At 40.6% G+C, this 23,823-nt stretch overlaps 3 protein-coding genes across 3 annotated transcripts in view; 1 reads left to right on the top strand and 2 right to left on the bottom strand.

Annotated features, from left to right (window-relative positions):
• shmt1 (serine hydroxymethyltransferase 1 (soluble)) overlaps nucleotides 1-23,823 on the bottom strand; it is a 251,794-nt gene that overhangs the window by 63,085 nt on the left and 164,886 nt on the right. The gene's annotated exons all lie outside the window — the stretch shown is intronic.
• On the top strand, nucleotides 12,624-18,094 carry LOC104959627 (polycomb protein SCMH1-like). The gene is made up of 9 exons (XM_010787564.1): nucleotides 12,624-12,759; nucleotides 13,362-13,495; nucleotides 15,585-15,656; nucleotides 15,914-15,991; nucleotides 16,286-16,356; nucleotides 16,476-16,710; nucleotides 17,363-17,451; nucleotides 17,654-17,900; nucleotides 18,090-18,094. The coding sequence occupies exons 3-9, from the start codon at nucleotides 15,632-15,634 to the stop codon at nucleotides 18,092-18,094; spliced, it is 750 nt and encodes a 249-aa protein (XP_010785866.1). The 5' UTR covers nucleotides 12,624-12,759; nucleotides 13,362-13,495; nucleotides 15,585-15,631.
• Nucleotides 20,118-23,823, bottom strand: part of LOC104958990 (olfactomedin-like protein 2B) — a 10,218-nt gene continuing 6,512 nt past the window's right edge. Inside the window, exons 7-8 of the mRNA XM_010786870.1 lie at nucleotides 21,821-21,997; nucleotides 20,118-21,243 (exon numbers count right to left, since the gene is read on the bottom strand). Of these exons, the coding sequence (XP_010785172.1) occupies nucleotides 20,630-21,243; nucleotides 21,821-21,997 (791 nt within the window). The 3' untranslated portion in view covers nucleotides 20,118-20,629. The remainder of the gene's footprint in view (nucleotides 21,244-21,820; nucleotides 21,998-23,823) is intronic.

Below are 23,823 nucleotides of genomic sequence, written 5' to 3'. Positions count from 1 at the left end.
GCTGTGTTTGTATAACTGTGATTATAGAAGCAACATAAAATATAATGCATTTTCATTGTGGGTATACAGCAGAATATATTTGATTATAAATGCAGCCAACGTCCCAAAGACACGTCCTTAAGAATGTTGCAGGCAAAACGTTCACCTTTGTTGACATATCAGCATATAAGGAACATTTTATAAAACAATTTTGTCATCTCAGGCCTCAATAAACATCCCCTCTGAATCGCTTTGCAGTTAAAACGTTATGTCTTAGTTGACCCTTAAAACCTTATAGGAACATTATTTGAAATAATAAACATCCTAAAAAGGTTCTTTGAACATCAGATTAAAACGTTTCTTTAAAACCTTGTTAGAACCAATAGGTAACGTTAGCCAAAGTTGTGAGAACGTTCCCCGCTAGCTGGGATAGCAGCTTAACAAGAATGGCACAGGCCTTGAGAGCTCTGTTTATGTCCCTTTTATATTTATATAAGATTTATTTGCGAGCATGACCTCTCCAAAGACTACTCTTTGTCAAAGTCGTCATGAACTGTGGTTGCTCAGTAGTTGGTGCTCAAGTTGAACCAATTTCTCAGGAGCTGGCAATGGAAAAAATTGTTTTCAATCATAATGAGCATAATGAGTTGCAACACTAGGAGGTTGAGGGAAAGGCCAGCTGTCACAGAGAGGAGACGCGATATTGTGTATAAATATGGCAATAACAGCACTCATTTTCAGACAGGTTTCTCCTTGAAGGCATTCATTGTGCTTCACTTAGTTGTTTACATGGAAAGTGACAGAAAGGTTTTGTTAAGAACGAAAAAAAAGAGCGAGGGATAGAAGTTCAAAGTGGGTGTAAATGTTGGATTGTCTGGAAAGTTAGGAATGATGACACAGGCAATCGTATGACTGCATCTAAAAGGTGTTTTTTGAAACGATTGACCCTTTGACAGCGAATTCTGACAGAGTATACAGTATGTGCTTAAGATGCCACGGTGTGCAATCAAACAGCACCTTTGACAATTGAAAGATTTGGGATCCCAGTCATACAAGTTGTGACCACATACAGTGTCCGATCTTTGTAAATGTCGCACGTGTTGATTTCTCACACCTTTCCTGTCTATCACGATCAGCCTTTGCCACGACAAAACATCAAAGACATTGCTCCGTCCATCTAACTATCTCTACCTAGCAGTGTAACAAAGTCTTAACACATAGAAACGGTTTTATTGCACTAATGATAGGTGAGCGTTGCTGAACAAAAACTCAACATGTTCCCATTCCTGTCCATCGGCCCACCTTGACGGCCTCCCTGTTTCTCGCCAGGCTGAGGTGTCAGCGAGGCAGAGATCTTTTCAGCAGTCAGAGTGTGAGTGGCAGAAATGAGATTGATTTTAATCAGAGAGCCTATAATTACATTGCTGCTGCTGTTGTCACTGATGCTGACAGAAGCCAGCCCTCCTATCTGCCTGTCCTTCAGTATGACTACACCTCTTTGTCTTGCTGCCCAAAGCCTGTCTCACTGTCAGTCTGCCTCTCTGTCCGTGTTCCTCTCAGTGAACCTGCCTTCCTGTCTGCCTGGCTCTACGTCTGACTGTGTTTCCTGTCTTAAAGCATGTTCTGTGTGTTTCTCCTTAATGGCCATGCACTAAGCAGTGTAATTACTTTGTTTCCTTGCACGCTCCTCTGACACAGACACATACGCTTTTTTCTCAAGATTGGACAAAGACCATGGCAGCCTTGGGATGGCAGCTCAACGTGACCTTGTTTTCACAGCCTTCTGCGGAAGTCTGCTTCCTGTTGGACTCGTTTGTGTGTGTGCTGTTGCGTCTAACCTTGTGTAAATGAGTGTTGTAAAGACCGACCTTATCCTCAGACTTTTAAATCTCCTGTTTGCAATTGGCACTTTTTCTGTGCCGAGTCAAACCATGCTAATTTGCGTTTCCTTTACTAGTGTTAGGGCGCCTAGTCCTGCCCGAGATGGACCATCTCCAAGGGGGTTTGTGTGTGGAAGATCAGGCAAAGAGAAAAACGTTTTTAAAAGTCTGTGTGTTCAGCTCTCATTACTTTTGTAGCTTCTAACTGAATCTCCGTGGTTTGATGTTTAGTTTCTCTCCTGGGTCCCTGCTGTTTGTACTTTTAAGATATCCAATGTATTTGAATATTTCGCTTTCTGCTGAAGAAGAGTCGTGTTTAGTTAATGCTGATGAAAACACAGCATTTCCTGATTGTTTTGCTTCTTATTAAAGTTTTCTAATTACAGCATTACAGGGGATGTTTATTGTGATGGTTTCATAGGAAATTAAATATGTTCATCATGAAGTTTGCGTAGATTTTTAAGTGGCTATTTTTCACTAAATACATTTGTAAATCATATGAATTATATATGTTAATGTACTAACAGCCAATTTACACAATACTTAAAGTCACAACCCTTGGTATGCACACCTTCTAGCCCAGTTGTAGTGGAGATTAAAAAAAACAGTTAGGAATTGTAAAATGTAAACTTGCAATTCAAGCTGCATCATTTCCTCAAATAGTTACCCTAAATGTCTACTTTAAAAAAAAAAAGCCAATCATAGCCAAAACCAAAATATTCTGATAAAAAAAGATAGCACATGTTTCCTATTTAATAGATCTTTTCAAACTGTATCTGTCTCTGAGAAGCAAATGAAAAACAGTGAGGCTCTGAAACAAATCTTTCTTAAGTTATAGTTATAATTGTAATGTAAAACATAATCATTAGAATAATTACAATGTGTGATGTTCATAATTACTTTAATATTTGTGTCATCATACTCTGTGGGCTGGACAGAACTCACAAGTATAAATTCTGTTGATGGAACGATACGAAATAAAGTCTTCACAATAAATGTTGCATTTCGATTTTCAAAAACATGTTTTTATTGTACTTTGGAAAAATGAATAGTTAATTGTCTTATCTAATGCATAAATCTAATTCTTATTAAGTTAACTTAGTTATAATTGCTTTTCTCAATGTATCAATGAGTTAATTGATCATAATGAAACAATTAAAATGTATAATTATTCTGATTGTGCACTCAACACTCCATAGATCGTACCAATTACTTAAGGTTTTCTATGCTCAACAATAGTGGTGAACAGATGTTTATGTGGAATTTCTCCCACTGTCTTTAAAGTAAGCATTCACAACATGTAGATGCTCCTAATTGTTGTATTTTATTATATATGTTGGATGGTTGGAGGAGCTCAGGTCAGAAGAATTTCATTGCCATTTCTACACTGCTTTGTGCATATGACGAAAAAACCTTTGCATCCTGGAACCTGGCTTTAGCAATATTAGTACAGAAGACATATGTTGAACATAATCCTGTAAAATAAGAGCTGCCGGTCTCCATGGTGGTCGGGTCGATAGGTCCTTTGTCTCCTTGTTCAGGAGTCTGTCTGCCTCTCGGTCCACGCTCATGTCTGACTTTGCAGTATTCAGCGTGGTGAACTCTGCTTCCTGGTGGCTCAGAGGAGATGTGACACAGTGAGAGGAAGTCAGGATGGCAAAGGTCAACTTTTCTCTTCTTCTCCATCACCATCAGTGCTTTAGGACAGGTGACAATTAAGTGACTTTAATTCCCTCATAAACGAGGTCAAAGAGACTGGAGTTAGAGAGTTGGGGAGGGTTAGAGCATGAGTCCGGACCAGAGAAGCAAGGAGGGATGGGAAAAGCTGAGAGATGTAGCAGATAGAGGCTGGGTGAGTGAGGGCGGAAGGGGGGGAGTAACAAAAAAAAAGAGAGGGAGATTTGAGAGACAGAAGGAAAAGGCAGTATTAATATTCACAGACTCCCAGCGCTTCCTAAATATTTTATTACTTCCAGCTGTTTGATGTTAAGGAGACTCACCAGAGAGCCCCCCACTAACACACGCACAACTCACACTAATAAAAATGGATACATTCACACACACCATCTCAAAGCCGCATCCACAAACCCACATGCAAGTCAATAGCAACAAACAAACTCACACAACCACAAAGTCGCAGTCACATGGACACCGAAACATGGACACCAGCAAACACACGCTCATTACACGTATGTGCACAGCGGGAAAGACACAATAAAAACATGTTTACAGCCCCAAAGTAGCACACAGCAAACCGCGTGCAGCGTGGATACATACCCATGCATAACCATAAAACACTCAAGTAAAAATGCTTTTGAGAAGAAGTCACTCACACACACACAAATCCACGGAGCTGACTGTACATCAATCATAATCTGTCTTTCAGGACTTCTGTCACGTTTATTCATTTATTTATTGGCTTATATATTTATTTGTGTATTCATTATTCGTTGGGCTGACTTTCTTTTTATTTGCCAGCTTGGTTCCGAGGGGAGAACGGGAGAACATTCATCTTCTGATGAGAGCAGTCATTAATTCAGAACAGGCCCATCCCTCGCTCTCTCCCTTTGTCAGTGTCTCTCTCTCCCTGTCCATCAGGCGCTCTCTCTCGCTGTCTGTCAGCCCATCAGCACAACTTTCTGCCTCAAAGAGAGAGCCTCTCCGCTCACTCTCAAGTGATTAAACCTCCATACCTCCTCTGCCCTCTGTCATCACCTTGACTATTCATTAATACACCTTTGTTATCCACTTATCTTTACTGCTGCTCTTACTTGTTCTTTATTTTTCAGATTTATCCACATCAAAAAACCTATCATTCGTCAGCTTAGTATGGACGGAGTGTAAAAGTGGCCAACTCTTCATACGGACAGACAGAAGATATTTGTTGGTTATGTTGTGTCGCTATAAGTACAAGTTAATATGACATTTGATGCATGATAGATGTGATTTCCTCAGGTTTATCAGATGCCAATTGACTGCACAACAGTCGAGATGAAGACGTTTATTAATCCCTAAGGGGAAACTCCGTTTTTTTACTCTGTTGAATTCACACAGTGCAAATACAGATATGCATAGAAATACAGATATGCACAAACATGCACATTTCTATCGAGAGGCTGCAGAGTGAAGATGTTTTCTGACTTCAACCGCCGACCCTTCAGTTCCCAATCCAAGTCTATAGAGTAAACTAAGCCACTATAATACCTTAAAGATTTTACAACTCTGGAAAGTTATCACAGAGACATTTTATCATGTTATCCCGCATCTCATGTTACTAATCTAACAGTGCACTTGCATTAAGGTCCATTTAAGTTTAGGTCCAACGTTTATATACACTTCTAAGGGACATGTATAATGCAGTTTTAGTAGAGTAAATAGTTTTGTTTTTAAGGGCAGTCCAAATATTTTTGATGAGGTTATGGGAAGGACTTTGGGAATACCATTCAAGGAGCATATGACACTACGAGCAATGATTTAGACTTTTTAATAGATTTTGTTATCCTTCATGTCAAAGTTCATGAGGTGGAAATATTACGTTAGCTTTACAAAGTAATATACCAGTGTGTGGCATTACAGTTATTGATTGGGACCCAAATTGCGTTGCTGGATAACTTGCTTAGCGTTGTGGCAAAAGTGAATCAAGCTTCAACCGTTTCAGCTGCGACCAGAAGCTTGATATCTTGCTCCATTGGTCGATCCATCCACAAAGATTTCCCCCACCCATAGGCGGCCTCAGGTCTAGCCAGAGGAGGCTGAAAGTTGGCATGAAGGTCAGTGTTTCTGTTTGCAGTTCATGAACCATTTGCTCACAGTTTTTGCAAATCAAAGAGATATAAAATTGTTTTGCCTTTACATTGGTTGCTTTAGAAACCCCAGTGGTCTTGCTGAAATAAACGAGGGGGCCACATTTTTGCACAACGCGATGTCGGTCTGAACATTCCCTCACTGTGAACATACTTGTATAACTTGTGTAAAAATCATATTCCCTCTCTCTCTCTTCCCTCTCCAAACCCCCCTCTCCCGATTTGTCTACCCCCCGTGTTCCCAAGCCCGTTAATCAGCAGATTGTTAATGAAGGCCCGAGTTCAAAGACACAGAGAGGGAGAGGAGGCACACAGTGGTAGATGGGGAGGAGTTCTGGACCAACTGTCTGTTTGTCAAAACATGTCCACCCGTCTGTCTCTGTCTTCTCCTCTGATGTGCGCTCCCCGGCGAGGACCACAACACCGCATTTGCTCTTTGGGTTTTCCCTTTCATGTTCCATTAAATGTGAACGAGAAGGAGACAGAGAGACAGCCAGAGAGGGAGATTAATTACATGTTTCAATAATGGAGATTAATTAGTATTATTTAAACATTGACAGTATCAACTAGACGTCAAGCATTTTGCGAGGCACACACTAGACTTCTCATTTTAATTGGTAAATTCATGTCTCTCCGTGGCAGCCTAAAAGTCATCTCTTCACATCTTTTCCCTCCGTGCACTTTTCCTTTAATACTGTACATCAACTCGGCTGGCATCCAAAATTGTTGCTTTCATGCATATCATTTTTGTGTTTATTCCTACCTTTTATTAAGCTTGGCAAAGTTGAATAAACTTTCAGACATTTTAATTGTACTGCTATTCCAGTACATAGACATAGCTTCATATGAACTACTCTTTCAAAGTAAAAACATGGTCAAGTCAGAAGCACAAAATAGTCAAACCCATCCCCTCCCTTTCCTTCTCCTGATGGATGCCAACTCAAAAAAATATTAGAAAGAGATCAAATCAATTGTTTGACTGTGTTTCTATACACTGATTGAATGTATATGTATATATCTGTATGTATGGTCACATGTATGTGTGTATGTGTATTGTATGTATATAAACTGAACAAAAATATAAATGCAACACTTTTGTTTTTGCTCCCATTTTTCATGAGATGAACTCAAAGATCTAAAACATTTTCTATATACACAAAATAACCATTTCTCTCAAATATTCACAAATCTGAAAAAATCTGTGATAGTGAGCACTTCTCCTTTGCCGAGATAATGCATCCCACCTCACAGGTGTGGCATATCTAACCCTAACCCTAACCCTAACATGTCACCCATTGAGCATGTTTGGGATGCTCTGGATCGGCGTATACGACACCATGTTCCAGTTCCTGCCAATATCCAGCTACTTCGCACAGCCTCAGGGTTTGGGGGGGTCCGAAAACCAGTCAGTATCTGGTGTGACCACCATTTGCCTCACGCAGTGCAACACATCTCCTTCGCATAGAGCTGATCAGGTTGTTGATTGTGGCCTGTGGGATGTTGGTCCACTCCTCTTCAATGGCTGTGCGAAGTTGCTGGATATTGGCAGGAACTGGAACACGCTGTCGTATACGCCGATCCAGAGCATCCCAAACATGCTCAATGGGTGACATGTTAGGGTTAGGGCTAACCCTAATATCCAGAAACTTCGCACAGCCATTGAAGAGGAGTGGACCAACATTCCACAGGCCACAATCAACAACCTGATCAACTCTATGCAAAGGAGATGTGTTGCACTGCGTGAGGCAAATGGTGGTCACACCAGATACTGACTGGTTTTCAGAACCCCCCCAGACCCCCCCAATAAAGCAAAAATGCATCTTTCAGAGTGGCCTTCTATTGTGGCCAGCCTAAGGCACACCTGTGCAATAATCATGCTGTCTAATCAGCATCTTGATATGCCACACCTGTGAGGGGGGATGGATTATCTCAGCAAAGGAGAAGTGCTCACTGTCACAGATTTTTTCAGATTTGTGAACAATATTTGAGAGAAATGGTTATTTTGTGTATATAGAAAATGTTTTAGATCTTTGAGTTCATCTCATGAAAAATGGGAGTAAAAACAAAAGTGTTGCATTTATAATTTTGTTCAGTGTATGTATGTTGATATGTATGCACATGTACATGTGTAGACATTTGCTATTTCAAACAACCCCTGTGTACTTTTTCATTTTTCTTTTATTTTGACTAATTTTTTTTGCTATTTCATTTGTCGCTTTCGGGTCTCTAAAAATATATGATTTGAAAAAACTGTACTTGTATTATAATGTGACCCCAAATAAATAAAGAATACAAATAAATAGATGAAATCAAGCATATGGGCTGTGCGATGTCACACAGCCACGAAAACATGCCAGAGCTCTCCAGCCTTGGCCCCAATTTGAGAGGGTGACAGGAAACAGTGAGGGGAGAGATGGCAGAGTTACTGTAGAGAGGCGAGCGTGAGCTCTCCAACCACATCCCAACACCACAGGGCGACTTCACCCTTTTTAACAACACCATATTTCCCCAAAATGTATCAGACGTAGCACGTGATAGCAAAATGGCAGTGAAATCTCTGATAAATCCAGGGAGCTTTTCTCTTGAGGGAAGGGCTGTCTGCTAAAATCATTTAAAGGGAGTGACGAGAAATTCTATAACTGTACAAATAACGAGAAGTAAGTAAAAATAACTCCTTCAGATATATCTTAGGGGTTAAACGAAGATTACATGGACAAGAAAGAAAAAGGAACCCATTTTTGGTACATAGCATGATGCACAGTTTCAGTCTTGGTTCTTTGTGAAATAATGTGGAGCTCTTCAGGCCTTTAATTAAAATCAAATAAAGGAGGAGCTAAAAATCACTCTTTGATGGAATAGCTTTCATTTCTATCTGTGATGTGGGTGCTCAAACAGACATTGGTTAATCTTTAAGCAAAGACTGCAACATTGAGCAACCATGTATGTGTGTTTTTTCTGCAAAGAGTAGCTTTCCATTCATTTGTTTATGCCCTGCCACCTCAGAGCTATCAGTTATTGACCTAATGTCTGAGGCGGCATTAAGCTTCACTCCATCTATTCCAAGATAGTTGTGAGGGTTTGAGATGCATACTGAAGTAACAAGATCTCTGGGTGAACTCTCACAAGACGGAGATGGGGGAAGCAGAGAAAAACCAAGCAGCGGGCATCCGCCTCATACTCGGCTCTACAGGGTGCATTTGTGTGCGTGCATGAGAGTGTGTGCGTTTATGTTGTGGGTGTTTGTGTATCCCTTCTCCAGCAGGACCCCCAGATCAAAACCGCAACCCACCCTCCCTCCCCATTTCTCTCTCTTTCTCCGTCTCTCCACCCCCTCTCTCATTAAAAACTGCAGGCCTTGGCTTCTAATTAAATCCCACTTGAAAAGTCTTAAAGTCAGCCTCAGATTGATTCAATTTGCATTTCTGAACAGAGAACATTGCCTAAAAGGATTAATAAATTGGACGGAAAAAAATTCCTTCTTTCTGCGCCACGCCGTCAGAGCTTGTAAGACAACATCCAAAGAGAAATATCCCCCCTCAACAAACGTCTATCCAACATATGCTCTCGCTCTCTCTCTTGCACGTCCCTCCCAGGATGCCAGCAGAGATGTGGAAGTGTGTGTGTGTGTGCGCATGCATGTCCTCGTCTGTGGAACAAGCACATAGTCCTCTGAGGCACAGGCACGCAATCTGACTCTCACTCTGTGTGTGTGTGTGTGTGTGTGTGTGTGTGTGTGTGTGTGTGTGTGTGTGTGTGTGTGTGTGTGTGTGAGAGAGAGAGAGTGTGTGTGTGTGTGTGTGTGTGTGTGTGTGTGTGTGTGTGTGTGTGTGTGTGTGTGTGTGTGTGTATTTATGCCTGTGTGTCTGGGTATTTGAGTGTGAGAGGGGCGACTTTGTTGGAGCGTGCCCGAGTGCTGAAAGTGACAAGGAGGCACAGTGGGAAAAGATCCTTGCTGTACTGTATGCATGTGCAAAAACAGACCTCGGCAGTGGAGCCATGCATTTGGCTAGCGGACATCTACAGCAACATGTTTGCAAAACCAAAAACATATCGGCAGCCAGAGCCAGAATCAATTAGTGCGATAAAACGAAATGAGCAAGTCCCTTCAAACAAAGCAAAAGCTGAGACCGTTGCCAGAAAAGAAAAGCAAGCACTAATACAAAGAATTACAATTGAATTGAAACAGAAGTCCGTCTGGAAATGTACGAGTACAGGCTCTTTGTGCATTTGTGACATAAGAAGAATATTCCTTTGTGACATTTCGTCTGATTATACCTATCAGGTGCATTTGCAAATAAATCTTATAATTTATTTTCATTATAAGTTCAGTTCTTTATGATGTTTTTATCCGATCAGTGGAGATCACTCATGATCCTTCGTTCATAAAAGCGCTTTGCAAGCGTTGCAGAAGAACTGAAGTGTGTTGCTAATGTTTTTCCTGTATACCCACTGTGAACATTTGAAAAGTATGACTTAGACCAGAGCAGACTGTTGGATGGGAGACATTGTCACTGTTGTTATTTGCTACTCAAACTGGCTTGTATAATGGCTGAATGACTTTAATAGACTGCTGGGAGCTCAGTGGTTGAAGCCGTATTAATAAACAACTAGAACCACATGGAGGTCCTGACAAACAGACGGGCACACAATATACAGTAGGCATGGCTCCACTGTCTGTAATTACAGCAACACAGGAAGAAACTACAATTTGATTCGTCCTCAGATACATCTAACACAGAACTGTATGAAAAGGAAACTAAGCCCAAGATTTTTACCTTATAATATTTGATATTTATTGAAAATAAGATCCATATTTAGAATTAACGTCTGAGAGTTTAAAGAGGATCGTGAGGGCAAAATTATAAGTGGTATGTTGCTGTGCTCAGAGGAAAGCACAATATAATCACGATGAAATTAATTCACAGAGAGGAAAGTGGCAGAATGATCTTGCCCTGCTTTGTATAAACCAACACTGACCCCTAGTGATATTAGTTAGGATAACCAGAAAGTGATTTGCATAATGGATGCATGCAACTGTGAACAACCTTATGTCTCTTAATTTCTCTCTTGAGTGTGTGTCTATACATGTATGTTGTTTTTTTCATTGTTTTTTCAAGTGTGTGCATGCACAGGCCATATGCATGTGTGTTTATTTCTCAACACACAGTATGTGCAATCACAGGAACACTTAGGTATAGAGTCTGAGTACAGTGCGATACCATGAGGTGTGTGTGTGTGTTTGTGTGTGTTCTAATAATGGTGCCTGGTGGACTGGGGCTTCCTTTGATGCGATGAAGGCTGACAGGCGTGAAACAGGTCCAATCAGGCGCGTGGGCACTGCCAATTAACCCTTTTCACCGTGTGAAACCAAACATAATTGCCTTGGGTGCAGGGGGCCACTGGGCCATGGCCTGCCCAGCGTAGGCTGAAATGGGCATTAGCAGTGCTGCCAGGTGACCATTACACACAATTGAACTGCTGGGGGTTTCTCCAAATCACACAGTTACAGTTGCTACCCAGACGTAATTGGCATGGCATTACTAAACGGCCCCTATTTCTAATTTTCACACCTCCACAATTTATCTGGAGTATCTTTAGACTCATTGTACTGTGCCAGGTTTATTACACTTCTGCAGGCAAACTGTATTTTTGTGGTACTTTGCCCTGATTTAGTTCTGGGAGCATGGATGATACAGTGTTTGATATATTAAATGTCTCTATTTGTAGTGAAGCTGCTATGATTCTGTTACAAATGTTATGATAATATTAACTGGAACAGATAGTGGTTAATAAGTAAAGCTCTGTGTACTGATAATCACATTGTATTCATGTTATGCTCAAGGCAAATACCCCTCGTTTTTATTCAAACACCAAAAACTAGAGCAGTTTAAATTAAACTAAAGCAGTATATTGCTGCAATAATGTTAACCAAAATACATTCCTATTCGTCTTGTTTTTATATTCTTGTGGTTAAAAATATTCTTGCGATTAATTAATGATCATGACTATTAACATAATGTGATAACATAAAAACGTTTTATTCATGAGACTTTATTTTAAATTAAAGAGCTGCATAAAAACAATGAAAAATACATTACACTACAATACATTTGCTGCATTATTACTAGCAATAGCAGTCTCAGCGCCACTTGTGTAGGTGCGATATTACATTAGCCTTTAACTACGTAACATGTATTCATAAACAGGCCGTAAGCTTGACTTATAATACAAATTAGTAATGTATTATTATATTAGTAATGCCACTCAATTGACAGTTGGTTCACCTATCTTAAACTAATTCAGCATAATACATAATAACAGTCCTGCGATAAATCCCATCTTCATGATGTTCATGATGTTTTCGTATGTGTTATTTATATAAATCTGCATTCACACACAATCAGTGGCCAAACTGCACTGATTGTTAACTAATTGTAATTATCACAAATACAGCCTGCTAATAAATTAGCACAATTTAAATTGGGCAAATAGTACTGTACACCACAGTGTGCATACTGTGTACATGCATTATATGTTTTGGTACTGCATGTAAGAGATACTAGATCAATTATCATTGGGATAAGATAAGATCATGTATTAATCCCTGTAGGGAGATTCAGGTGTCAAAGCAGCAACAGTAGGCTACTAAGAGTGAAACACAGGAAAGAAAAGAAAATAGTTCATACAAGCATCACGATAATAACAAATAAAGAATGTAGGATGATTTTAAAATTACATTTATTATTATGAATATGTTAAATACATAAACATGTGAATTGGAAGTGCAAGTCCAAAGTAGGTAGTCATACATTTAAGTGCAGGTTGTTAGAAGTGTTTATTTTTACATAAGGATATTTTATATATTTATAATGTGTTTCATATTGTTATTGTTTCATGGCTGTCTTTCTCCCATCTTCACCTTCCGCCAGGGGTCGTATTTTAACCCTCTCTCCATCCTCCATCCTGCCCGCCTGTGTGACTGACTGCCCAACGAGAAATGTTGGCAAAACACCCCCTCCTCATCGTGTAGGGAGAGAAAATATGGCGGACAAGCGCTAAATCCACATCAGAAACAAACACACACGTTACAAAGCAAGGTAAACATCCTCGGATACATCGAGCACGTCCTCTTTTAGCCTCGGCTTCAGCATTGCGCCCAGATTTCCACTGGTTAGCCTCTTGTATGCTACTCTGCTCCCTTTCTGCTAATGCTAATATTTATAATCAGGAGCTAACGAGCCACCTAGCATGCTAACGTAGCATCCCGGGCAGTGGGCATGTATCTGTGTTGCAGTGCGTAGCATAGCATGCTGGAAATAGTGTCTGCACGACTGCACTTTGCATGCATGGCTTGTTTTCATTCATTGTTAATGCTTTATACCTTAAAGTATATCCTCAGTGCAGTGTTTGCCTCCTGAAATAGCAATTGTGTCACGTAAGTGAGCATCTAACCCGAATGCAAATACACCCCAGGAGAGGGCGGTGGGGGTCCCATGTGTTGGCTTTGTGTTTTGAATGGAGCACAACACATTCTTCCATGTGAGACGCGATGTTTGTGGCTATAAATGGCAACAGCGTCCCGTGTAGATGACAGAGAAGTGGCACAAGCTGGGTGTTGAGTTGTAAACACTCAGTGGGTCAGCAACAGGAGGGAGGAGTGCCTGCTGCTCTCTAACGCCAGTCCTGTCACTTTACCCAGACGGAAACACGCAGGGACCGGGCCGCTTTCATTTGGACGCCACCCCCCCTTGGCGGAGGAAAAAGGCGCACTTCCATTGAAGAGGAAATCATCCGGGGAGGAGAAACACTGCGAAACGGTTATGAAGTTTTAAGGTAGGTAATGTTTATATGAGCACCAAGTTACTTTGTCGGTTCTCTGTTGCTATGTTGGGCGAATTCCTTTGCGACTTTAATTATAATACCTCTCAGAATAAAGCCGCTGTAAATGTTAAGCGGACAAGTGTCGCTATAACGTTACTGTGTGTCAGTACTGGCTTGTGCATGTTTTAAACACTTGCACAATTTCTTTCACTCGTGAATTGAAGTATCAGAAACTTTAAATGTTCTTGATAATTAGCAGGTTTTGTCGCCAAATATGTGTCGCTATATTTTACATATCAAAACTTGTTTGGAAATGTTTAAAAAGCCCTCGCATCTTTTCTGTTAGTTAGCTTGTTTCTGCCTCATCATAAACGTAAATCTAATCTTAGTTGTGGTCTATTTTTGATTTACTTCATGTCAAATAAATGCCACTGAACTGTGGGACTAGAAAGACTATTACTTGAAGCACTTGTTCAGTCTGACCTGTTGACCTGGATGTTGTGTCTGGTTGGTAAAGTTGATTAAGGTTACATTAGGAGTAAGTGAGCCTTACAACATGTTGCTCTTATCCAGTGGTTGATATTCTGCCTAATAAAGCTTTATCTTCTTATAAACACAATATTATATTTTTATTTTGAATGAGATTACTACATGGTATAGATTCATATATTATCTTGTAATAGTCATGTAATACAAATAAAAGCAATTTGAGCTCAGTGATACACACACATGTTTGAGGCAGTTGGTGATATATATATATATGGTTAATATCGTAGTGATTTAGAGGCTATAGTTTGTGCTGCTGTTTTATTACGAGGTGTTTCCAATATTTGGTCCCCTTCGTTTATATCAATTACTGCCTGAACATGCAGTTAGCACAGCAAGGAGCTTGTATTGCATTTTGATATGTAAGTGAATCCTTAAAGTGTGAAAGAGCTGATTAAATCCATATGTAGTACATTGTCGGCGTGCTCTCGGGTCTCTTTGTTGAACTTGCCTCGGGTTTGCCTCCCATGACGACCCCCTGCCTGGAGAGTAGGCCAGCGAGCTACACAGATAACAGGGGCAGCGCTCTGGTTTCCCTTAGAAATGCAGTACAGTTAACACGTAGGAGCCTAACCTTGGCTCTGAATGCTCCTGAATGTTTGTTGGTGGGATCAAGCCTACAAATAGTTAGATTTTCAAAGTTACTTTCTGATATAACAACAAAACAGACCCTTCATTTTTAAACACATTTACAGTATAAATTAGATGCCTAGTCCCTAATCCCTTTGAGATATACAAATAAAACTCATTATTGACATAAATAAGGGTGGTTAAATCTTCCATTCACTCAAAAAAAGCTTTTAACTATAAACGCACAATATATTAAAGCCTGCTGGGTCTCGTATACGTTTTACGATGCCTTCAGAACAATTTAAACCGCAACCCCTTTGAGTAGGTTTAAGGTTGGAGAAATACCATCTGCCTGACAGTACTATACATTGAGCTTATTCCAGCTCTTGCCTTTGAAATAAAGTTAAATGAACCAACATACAAGTGGGTAGGGCTGCTCGATTATGGCAAAAATCATAATCTTGATTTTTTGGGTCAATAATTGATATCACGATTATTAAAAACGATTATCCATTTACTTTGAAAACATTAATTTATAGAAAAGAAAAATGTGTAGTATGTTTTTAACAGTGGATTACCCTGAACTTTAAGTGTAATTCAATTGAAAAACCAATACAAAATATATAATCTCTTTTTTTTTTTAAATAAATAATAATAATCTTTTTATTTCGATTATGGTTTTTTCATAATCGTTGAAAGCCAAAATCGTAATTGCGATTAAAATATGATTAATTGAGCGGCCCTACAAGTGGGTCTTTGAGGTTTTAGGGATGATGGTCTTTTTAAATGTATACATTTGTGTTATATGATGCTTACACCTTTAGGGATAAACTATATACAGTATAGTGTGTGAGGTTCTTTTGTTTAAGATGCTGTCTGGACTATATATTTTTACCAGCTTCATCTACAATAAAATGGTCACATTATCATATTATTCACTTTATTTAAAGCTCTAACATAGTTTTGTGCCTTTTTGTTCCTATAGAGTGGAGGCCACTGTTGTGTTGTGAGCTTGGTCAGTATTATTGGAGCATGAGGAAACCTGTGCCACAGAAAGGTAAGAATTGATCACACCACGCTCGGGTATGATTTGTAACAAACAATATTCATAGAAGCCTGCTCGGGGAGTTAGAAGTATAGCACAAACAACCCCTGTGTTTTTACTGTGCAGGCAGATTCATATATTATCTTGTAATAGTCCTGTTATCCCAGTCAGTGTTTGGAGCAGGGACTGGGGCTTGTATTGCAAGGTACTGACTGATGTGAAAATCACCCGTAGTTTAGAGCTTATTCTATCTGTCTCGGCTCCTGTAGCTTTAGAGTGGAAAGATGCCAGAAGGATCAAGCATGCCCGGAGTGGACGGCCCTCCCGGGTGCCCTCACAGTACCAAGGTAAATAACCCACAGCAGCCGGTGATATATGAAGGCACTTTTGAGCAGTTCCAACGGGAAAATAGTGCCAAGGGATTTGACTCAACATTTTTCATGAATCATCAAGACAAAGTTTGCTACAAATGTGGATAATAGATGTTAAGCCTTGTGTGTGTTTGGCCTTTTGGGTTGAGGTTTACAAAACATGTAGAATTCAAGTCAAAATGTATAAAAACCTGAACATTTATACAGCTCATCACGACTGGAAAAAACACATTTACACAACGTTTTCATTCTGATGTTGTTCTTCTACAGGGCATTTTAGTTGGGACAAATACCTTAAAGAGACAGGGGCCTCGAGCGCTCCCTCTTCTTGCTTCAGACAGGTGAGCAAGAATGTGCACTCTCAACTCAAAACTATTTGTTAGCATATCTTCAACTCAGTTATTTCTCCACTGCTGTTCAAATGTTGACACTCTCTAACTTGTCTGTCATCACCATCTAGAGCCTCACACCTCCACTCAACGAGTTCAAGGCCGGGATGAAGCTGGAGGCCCAGGACCCCCGAAACACCACGTCCACTTGCATCGCCACAGTGGTGGGCCTGACGGGCTCGCGGCTGCGGCTGCGCCTCGACGGGTCGGACAACAAGAACGACTTCTGGCGCCTCGTGGACTCCTCAGAGATCCAGCCAATCGGCAACTGTGAAAAGAGCGGAGGCATGCTGCAGCCCCCGCTTGGTAAAGACACAGACAAAGGCTCTCTGAGGACACAGTGTCTCTTTTTCATTTTAGGTCCACTAGGTGTCAGGGACTAACAGCACCAAAAAGTCAATGTGTCATGTTGTTGACTATAAATAACTTCCTGACACAACGTAGAAAGCCTCTTATCTAGATCATTTCCGTATTACCCCATGGGAAACAATCTATATACATTCTACACTCCTATATATCTGTAGGGCTGCAACTAATTACCCTTTCATCATTTATTAATCTGCTAATTATTTTCTTGATTAATATTTGAGTCTAGTAAATGTCCAAATGTGCTAAAAACTCATTCGATTTTAATTTCAAGTCAATTTAATTTCCTAAGATGTGTTGTTTTGACCGACCAGCTGTCCCAAACTCTAAACATATATTTAATTGACGGTAATACAAAACACAGAAAAGCATCACCATGTTTTGAGAAGCTGGAACCAGAGTTGTGGCTTGAATGATGACTGAAATAACAAATCAATCAATTATGAAAATGGTTGCAGGTCATTTGTATTCACTTGACAAAGTGATTATTTTTGTTCCCATTATTTCTTTCTTCAATCTCAACATGTTTATCATATAATATTTAGATTTTAAGATTTTTTAGCAATGACAACTTTTTTTATGTCTAATGCAGGTTTCCGTCTCAATGCGTCCTCTTGGCCCATGTTCCTTTTGAAAACACTAAATGGAGCTGAGATGGCGCCCTCGCGCATCTTTCACAAGGTACCTGTGCATGGCTCACAATCTCAATACACTCTAAAAACAACTTGCTGTCCCGGGGTTTATTCACTAATTATAAGATTGTACTCTCTTAAACAACTATTCACCAGCATTAAGTAGATGTACCTGCACTTACCTGGTACAAATAAATACACACATGCCAACTTCATACCTGACCCCCTGTCGTTCTCTTCGTGTTCCCCAGCAGGAGCCTCCCGCCCCGGAGCAGAACTCCTTCCAGGTGGGCATGAAGCTGGAGGCGGTTGACCGCAAAAATCCCCACTTCATCTGCCCGGCGACAGCTGGTGCGCTGCGTGGTGTGGAGGTGCTGGTCACCTTCGATGGTTGGCGGGGAGCCTTCGATTACTACTGCCGCTACGACTCGAGGGACATCTTCCCCGTGGGCTGGTGCGCCCTCACAGGGGACAACCTGCAGTCGCCTGGAACCAAAGGTCTGTATCTTTCATGGCTGGATGTTTTTATATCTCAGCAGAAATAGTTTTCACTGTATTGCTAAGGAGGCTGAAACACACCAAACAGGTTGGTCGTTTAGGAAGACTGATCCTTTAAAGACACAAACAGTCACGGTCCACCTACTCATGGTTTTTACTTGTTGTCCTGATTGGATGTCTTTTTCTTAGGATAGTGAGAGTGTACAAATGGACATGTCCTTGTCTCTCCAGAATCCAGATACATTGGTATGTTAAGATCAGCATTCACAGACAAACAACTACCTTCACTACTTTGACCAACTTTAACATGAGCAGAGATCCAATCACTGTGGTTAACATGAAATACCTTTATTGGTGTGCAGGGTCTTTAAAAACAGAAAGGACAACATTACCCAAGTAGGCAAACTGTGATACCTCATTATCTAGCTTAGTAGAAGGAGCATTTTATCCCGTTGCCGCCTCCTCCTTGTATGGAGCTTATTATTTTTTTTTCGGGAAAAGTTTCCACAATCACCACGACTACTTTGGGATAACTATTGTTAACTATTTGGTTGAGTTGCCTCGTAGCAAAATGCTCTCTGCAGGGTTCTTACGGTCATTCAAAACCTGGAAAAGAGATGGAAATTCAAAATGCAAATTCCAGGCCCTGGAAAAGTTATGGAAAACAATAGTTTTGGAAAACTAAAGTTGCATCAAATATAATTTATATTTGATCTAATCGCAGAAATAAAATGGCATTTAACTGATGAGGTGTTTTGCTGGTGAGAGATTTTAGTTGCGTTAGCCTGTAGAAGCTAGTAAGCCTACTGTTGGATTTGTTTTAGATAGGCTCAACATGTTTCATATGCAGACCTTATTTTCCTGTTCCATGTTCAAATAAACCATTTTCATTGGTGCCGCTGAGAAAGAGTAATTTCCTTGGTTATGGAAAATTAGGGAAAGGTCATTGAAAATCATTGGTGAAAAAGTGTATGAACTCTGTCTCTGGTACGCAGTGATGCAGTGTATATGTGTAGGGCTTTTATTGTGAAGGTAAGAACGGATGGAGTGTAGTTGTGATGGGATGATAAAGATTCTGCTGGATTGGTTCAGACTACAGAGCCTTGTATTGCTGTTTTATTACTTCCATAATTAAGACGCTTCCCAAGAGCTATTCTCCTTCTTTGTGTGCCATAAATCCAGCCTTTGTTTTCCTGTGAGATTGCAACCCTATGGCAGATAGGTCTGCATATTGTAAGCGAGGCCTACAGGGAGCCAATTTAAACGCAGATGGTTTCATTATTCTACAGCCGTTAGATTGTGCAATCAGCATTTACTCCACGATGATAAGTTAAAGCACATTAAGGCGTCTAATGCTACTTTAAAATGAGATGAATTAGTCTACGGAGTTGGACACACACATTCCAATAAGTTAGTTTGTAAGACATTTTCATATTTTATATATTTATATATGGAATTTGTAATTATCATAGTTCAATTGGAACATCCATGACCTTTTTAAGTCATCAATATTATTTGTAGGGATGTCCCGATCACCTTTTTTTCTCCCGATCCGATTCCGATCATTTGATTTTGACAATTTGCCGATACCGATTTTTCCCGATCCGATCTCTATTCAATGCAATTAAAGGGAAAAAAAAGGAAAAAAAGCATTCAAGTTGTCCCATAAGGTTATTTTTTTATTTAAATTGGATATTCTATCCAACATGGATATAGCTTCTTTCTTTCACAGCAGCATTGGATCAGTTCAGTTGTGCAGCATTGGATCAAAACAAAAATAAAGCTTATCAGTACTTGTTAGCTTACTGCTACAATTAGACACTAAGGAACCAGGTCTATGAAAACAAGCCCCAAAGAAGCAACACATACATGATGTTGTGTAATTTGAAACCAAAACTAAGGCCNACTATTTTAGAGCTTGTTTTGGGACTCGACCAGCAGTATCAGCTTCGTGATGGGTCGACAGAGTGTGCTGGTTTTTGTTTGTACTTCCACTTGTCGTACACAACTGTACGACAAGTGGAAGTACAAACAAAAACCAGCACACTCTGTCGACCCATCACGAAGCTGATACTGCTGGTCGAGTCCCAAAACAAGCTCTAAAATAGTCTTTTTGTTGTCTATAATACCTCAAGTTACATCCTTTTAAAAAAATCACTGTTTGTTTGTATTCATATTTTCTGCCTGGATTAGATTAGCCATATAAAAAAAGACATGTTTAAGTATTTCCACATTTTATTGCAGTCTCCTCTCAACAGTCTCCCAAGGAGGGAATAAGTGCTTTCACAAGACAAAGGTCAACGGCAAAACCTGTGATATTATCATTAAAACAGGATCTGTGGCATATGATGCAAAGGAAAAGGAATACAAAATGTGTATAAAACAAAAACAATTATTGAAATGGGGAATTGTTAAGAGTATGCTTTTATGTGTTTGTGAGTTACTTGACCCAAGATACAAAATAGTTCTGAACCCTTTCTACATAGTTTAGCTCATTGGGCTTTTTTACAGAATTGCAGTATATACATTACATCTTGATGCATTGACTGAGGAATCAGACTTAGGGTTAAACAATCTTGATGGGAACAAAACAATTGCCTCAAAATACACTTAAGTATATTTGTACATTTGACCCCCCGTTGTCTCCATCATGAAGGCCATCTGGACTGATCCACAATCCATTCAAACCATAGAGTTAACTTTTTAAAATAACTACCATCGACCCCGTATTAAGGGTCTACAAAGGCAAACTTTATGTTATATGTGACCTGGTGTCCATTGTCCCACGCATACAAAACCCCCTCTTTTGGATTGTAGTCAATCTGCGTGGTGTAGGTGTAGTTGTTGGTGAAGGGCATTCTGGGAGTCATCTGAGTGTTTGTGTGCGTGTCGAAGGCGTATTCCAGTCTGGCGTCCCTTATGTTGTAGCTGTCAACAGCGTACAGGACGCCGCACACGATGAAGCAGTTTCCGTAGTGGTTTCTCCTGAGCCCGGTCCTCCAGGTGGTCTCCCTCTGCATGCTGAGGTCCGAGGGGTTCAGCCGACTCAGAACGACCACTTCATGTAAGAAGCCCTCATCGTCCAGAGCCGGGTAGATGATCCACAGGCCGCTTTCATCTATGGCGAAGTCGACTTCTGAGTGACCGCGCCACTCCCCCAGCGACGACGTATCTCCCACCAGAGCATCGTGCAGCATCGTCCAGGTGGCCACGTATCGCAGACGCAGGTCAAACTTGATGATGTCTCGGGAGAAGGCGCGGTTGTAGAAGAAAGCCCCGTTGTAGACCACATGGCCAGTGCCGATCCAGTTGTAAGGAAGCTTGTATGATGTGGTAAAACGTCCTAGAAGGGACCAAGAAGAACGGATAAACATCAGATTTATTAAAGGTCCTCTATTTATACTGTTTTTCATCAGTATATTCCAGGTCTCAGATATATACAAAACATGTCTCTGAAGTGTTTGGCTCCAAACACCAAACAGATCATTGTAGCATCCCATAATCCCCTCTGTTTCAGCCCTGTTTCCAAAGTGCTGATTCTCTGTCTGTTACTTCAGATGAAAATAAGGAGCCCCTCCCCACGCCCTTTTGAGAGAGATTTGGTTAAAAAGAAGACAATGGTGATCTTGGAGGGGATTCAGGTGATAAGGTGTGGCGGGGGGGGTACCTTGGTTGCTGATTGGCTAATGGTTACACAAGCCAAAAACATTTTATGACATCATAAAGTGGCCAAAATCTGATCAGCTCATTTTCAGACAGGTTTTTATATAAATGGATCAGGACAAAAAGTGAGCGAATCTTTTTTCCTGAAATGTCAGAATCAACACAAAAAGTGGATTTTGCATAATACGTGATCTTTAAAGCAAAAGGAAAACAAAGATAAAGATGACTTACAGGTCAACACAAGACCAGGCTCTTACCTTTTTTGAAAACCTCCAGGTTGCGGAACTCCAGCAGGTTATTCCCGTAGTAGAAGTTAGTGACATATATTTTGTCATTATCCGATTTTGGATCCTTCATCCAAGCTCCTTCATTCCTGCCAAAGGTGTTGTGAGTTACTGGTTCGGAGATGGTCGCCAAAGTGTCCTTACACCCTCCTGCAAAGAGACACAACAAGTGAGGATTTAGAAGCAGATAAACATCATTCAGACGTACGTCACAGAGTCTGAAAATAATTAGAGGCTTTTATTTTAACCAGCTTGGATGACAGGGAGGGTGAGGTTGCCACTAAAACACAAAGTCTAGATATTCACAGAACAATATAAATTCATCTTTCAAAAAAAATATGGAAAACTTTAAGGATCTTTCCATTTGGTATTTCCATCGAATCAGAGCAAATGTTAACAAGAAAATTAAAGGGGTTCTTAATGCTTGGCAATATATTTGGCATTAAGATGTTGTACAAAACATTCACAGATGTTTTTTTAAGCCACTGGCATTGTGGCTTTAGAGTTAGGAATGTTATTTGGTTATTTGGTCTGTCAGTCCACCAATTGACTGAAAAAGTAGTTGGAGGATAGCCAAGGAATTGTTTTCAGACATTTGTTTCCCAAGAGGGGAAACATGCTAACTGCTAGTTTCCCATGACTTGTTCTGGCACTAATATGAGGTTGCCATTTCAGTTTTTAAAAATAAATGTCGTAATAATAATTGGGGAAATTCCCATAACATGAATACGAAGCCTGCTATTTTCTGTATGTTGCGCCCTCGCCAGATCAAATTCTTCAATAATCCAAAACTTGGGTGTTACGTGCCAGGCAGGCTGTACTTGTGTAGTTCTCCTCCCCTCCTGTATATTCTCTCTTCTCCCTGTCTTCTTCACAGCTAATCAGCAGCTGATCGGTATCTGCCTGTGCACCTGAGTCTGATGGCTGATTGGATCCTCTCACCCTCAGCTGGCCTATCAGCAGCCAGGGCAGACCATAAAGGAGGAACCCAGGAAGTCTTCTCTCTCTCTCACTCTGGGCCTGTTGCTGATGAAGGAGCCTGCAGTGTTTAGCAACTCATTCTCTTTATATTGTCTGACCTTTTGAAAGTGTGTGTGTTGAGAGGTGGAGGAGTTAGGTAAGTCTGGGGTACCCTGTACATTTCTCACCACGTAGCTAACTAATGTTTAGACACACTATGTTAGCGGATTGTTAACACCCCTGTATATTGTTTTGTCAAATTATTTGTAGTTTAGTTAGTGAGGGTTTTTTTGTTTGAGTTTTGGTTTCAAAGGGTAGATATAGAGATAGGCCTGGTTTTGTTATGCTTGTTTCTTTTGTTTGGCACAATCCTTTGACTCCTCCTCCTCCTCCTCACCAACAGAGTGTTTCAATTATATGTCTGTTCGGTTCTGGGTTTACACAAAATAAACCTTTTGTCAACTGTTACGCTGACTCCCTCATTTTTTTTTATTGGTTGTATGTTATTGTCTCCAGGTCCCCTAGACCTTAGTGGGGACGTAACAGTTAGCTTCAGCAGACTTGAGGCGACGGGTGGGGGTGTGTCGTTGGATGAGGTCACAGAGGTAGGGGGGGGGGCAAGGTTGTTGAGGGCTTTGAAAGTGAAAAGTAATATTTTAAAGTCAATGTGGTGTTTGATGGGGAGCCAGTGGAGGTCATGGAGGATAGGGGTGATGTGGTCGGAGCGTCGGGTGGAGGTGAGCAAGCGGGCAGCTGAGTTTTGGACTATATGTAAGTTTTTTTAGTGTGAATGCAGGTGATCCAAAAAGTATGCTGTTGCAGTAATCCAGTCGGGATTTTATAAAGGCATGGATCAGAGTTTCAGCAGCGGTCGATGAGAGGGAGGGTCTAATGCGGGCGATGTTCTTTAAATGGAAGAATGCGTTTTTTGTGACCTGGTTGACGTGAGGGAGGAAAATGAGGGTGGGGTCGAGGATGATGCCAAGGTTACGGATGTGAGAGGAGGGGTTGACAAT

This window comes from Notothenia coriiceps, unplaced genomic scaffold (genome assembly GCF_000735185.1).
Source record: "Notothenia coriiceps isolate Sejong01 unplaced genomic scaffold, NC01 NC01_scaffold00000285, whole genome shotgun sequence".
In the NCBI taxonomy this organism is placed as follows: domain Eukaryota; kingdom Metazoa; phylum Chordata; class Actinopteri; order Perciformes; family Nototheniidae; genus Notothenia; species Notothenia coriiceps.
Note: the sequence above shows the minus strand (reverse complement) of the source record. Positions and strands in the feature narration are given on the sequence as shown.

Coding starts and splice junctions, on each gene's coding strand:
- LOC104959627 (XM_010787564.1), top strand. CDS start 15,632: ATGAGGAAACCTGTGCCACAGAAAG. Junction 15,992..16,285: donor GGTGCCCTCACAGTACCAAG/GTAAATAACCCA, acceptor GTTCTTCTACAG/GGCATTTTAGTTGGGACAAA. Junction 16,357..16,475: donor CCTCTTCTTGCTTCAGACAG/GTGAGCAAGAAT, acceptor ATCACCATCTAG/AGCCTCACACCTCCACTCAA.